Source organism: Triticum dicoccoides, chromosome 2A (assembly GCF_002162155.2).
Source record: "Triticum dicoccoides isolate Atlit2015 ecotype Zavitan chromosome 2A, WEW_v2.0, whole genome shotgun sequence".
Lineage (NCBI taxonomy): Eukaryota > Viridiplantae > Streptophyta > Magnoliopsida > Poales > Poaceae > Triticum > Triticum dicoccoides.
In genome coordinates this window covers 772641277-772643611 of record NC_041382.1, presented here as the reverse complement: position 1 = coordinate 772643611, position 2335 = coordinate 772641277, and the positions used below count along the sequence as shown (strand labels likewise).

Genomic DNA, 2335 nt, shown 5'->3' with positions numbered 1-2335 from the left:
GGCTCTGCTGGTCCTGCTGTCTCCGACACTGGTCTTCTCGACCTCTGACGCAGAACTTGATCCGGAGTCAGCCTCGGCCTTCGATCCATCTATCGCCATGATTTGAAACACTTGCGAGAGAACAATCTAGATCGGGCGTGATAAGGGGAGAACCCTAACTCCCTTCTCACCCCTGAGAGCAGACCAAGTCCGGGCGGTGATCTAGGGATCACCCCGTAATCAACCCGAGTTGCTACGGTCGGAGAGGGATCGGGGGATGGAAGGTGAAGCTACTCAATGGCGGCGAGTCGCCAGCCGAGAGAAAGAAATCCTAGCAAGAGGGAAAACTAGCAGCAGTATAGTATGTTTTTTAAGCTTTTTTTAGAGAGAAATGTTTTTTCAGTATAGTATGTTTTTTTGAGAGAAATATTTTTTAAGCAGTAGCAGCAGTATAGTATGTTTGTTTGTTTATTAGTAAAAGCAAAGTATGTAAAGAATCAAATTTAGTACTCGTAATGGAAGGCCCAGCCCATGAACAACAGCAGGGCCTAGACATACCTCCCATTCCTATTCCCTCCCTCCCCCGCCGCCGCCGCCGCTCTACTCCAGGTTCGCCGATGCCGCCGCTGATCTGCTCAAGGTTCGCCGCCGCCGCTGCCGCCGCTGCTCTGCTCCAGTTTCGCCGACGCCGCCGCTGATCCGCTCAAGGTTCGCCGCCGCCGCCTGTAGATCTGTGTCAACTTGCTTCGATTTGCTGTAACTCTTGTCCTTATTCTACTACTTCTTACCCTCCCAGGAGATCGTTGGAGAGTCGATCGGGGATGAGCGGAGGCATGCGGCAGATCCTGAACTTGGGGCTGTATGACGGGCTCAAACGCGCGTATTCGCTGCGGCGCCTGAACCTCTCCAAGATGAAATTTTTTCACCCGACGGCAGAAGAGGCGGCCGCGCATGGCAAGGTGCTGCCCACACTGGCCCTCGACAAGGCCCGTGCCACCAATAGGAAAGGGATCTGCAACATTAAACTGGCGACGGCGGAGGCGGCGGCGCCCAAGATGGATATGCCAAAATCCGACCTGGTCATGGGGCCACCGCAAATCTCCCCCTGCCTGCAGTCCCGTCGCTTCGTCCATTTCTTCCCCACCGCCTCGGAGAGCAAGGTCATCTTGGGCGACCGCGGGAACCGCATGTTACGCTTCAACATCGTCGATGGCTCCCGCTACATGGATACCCTGCCATGCCTCCACGGTGTCAAGGAGATGCCGATGGTCATCTCCGTCCCTCCAACGGACGTGCACCTTCCTGATGGCGAAGACACTGGCGACCTCTACATCATCGATGGCCTCCTCCATCCGGACAAGGCAGAGGTGCGGCCGCAGTTCGAGGCCCTGGTGTGGAGGGGGTTCCCCAAGTCCGCCGTATCTAGCAGGTTCTGGCACTGTGACATCCTCCCTCTGCCGCCGTGGATCAGCCACCACAAGCACGGCATGGTCTTCGGTCACGCCCTCGTCGACAACAGCATCTGCTTCTCCATCTGTGGAGCCGAGGGTGCCGGCACCTACTGCTTCCACATCGCGACTCGTGAGTGGAGCAAAGCTGGCGACTGGCTCATGCCCTTCAATGGCAAGGCGAATTATGTCCCCGAGCGTGGACTCTGGTTTGGCATCACACAAGACAACCGCCCTTGCGCTGCCGACCTCTCAGGCCTCGTCAGAGGGGAGGAGCTGTCGCCAGACAAGATGCGGATCTGGGAGCGTGATGACCTGCCAGAGGAGTGGCAGCCAAAGAGCTTGCACAATTCCTGTGCTGTCAGCCTTGGTTCTGGCAGATTCATCATCGTGGACTTCTTGGATGTCATGAAATTCGACAAGGAATGGAACGAGATGAGTCCCGTCAAGGAATTTGCCCTCTTCACCGGTATGGAGCTAGCCTTCAGCAACGGCAAAGGCAAGAATGGCAGAAATGGTGCCAGTAAAGACAATGGCCACCACAGTAGTGGCACCGATTGCTCCGGCAATGAGAGTTGCAACTGCAGTGTCTCTGGCAACGAGAATGGCGGCAAAGGCCACTACCTCCTTTTCCTGCCTTTTTTTACGCTTTCTGTTTTACTTTTTATTTTTTACTCTTGTTTATACTTTAAAATATTCTGAGTATGTATATAACAAAAAACACTCTTCAAAAAACATTTAAAAAAATGTTGAACATGTATTTGAAAAATGTTGAACAAATATTTGAAGAAAATGTTGAACAAGTATTTGAAAAAATGTTGATCATGCATTTGAAAAATATTGAACAAGTATTTGAAAAAATGTTGATCATGTATATAAAAGTGTAGAATGAAAAACATAAAAAAAAT

At 51.9% G+C, this 2335-nt stretch overlaps 1 protein-coding gene across 1 annotated transcript; it reads left to right on the top strand.

The window, feature by feature from the left end:
* Window positions 1-604: 604 nt before the first annotated feature.
* On the top strand, window positions 605-2129 carry LOC119358426. Its single transcript, XM_037624974.1, has 2 exons — window positions 605-687; window positions 776-2129. The coding sequence occupies exon 2, from the start codon at window positions 801-803 to the stop codon at window positions 2127-2129; it is 1329 nt and encodes a 442-aa protein (XP_037480871.1). The 5' UTR covers window positions 605-687; window positions 776-800.
* The last annotated feature ends 206 nt before the right edge of the window (window positions 2130-2335 follow it).

Excerpts from the sequence above, each read along its gene's own strand:
- LOC119358426 (XM_037624974.1), top strand. The coding sequence starts at position 801 with ATGAGCGGAGGCATGCGGCAGATCCTGAACTTGGGGCTGTATGACGGG.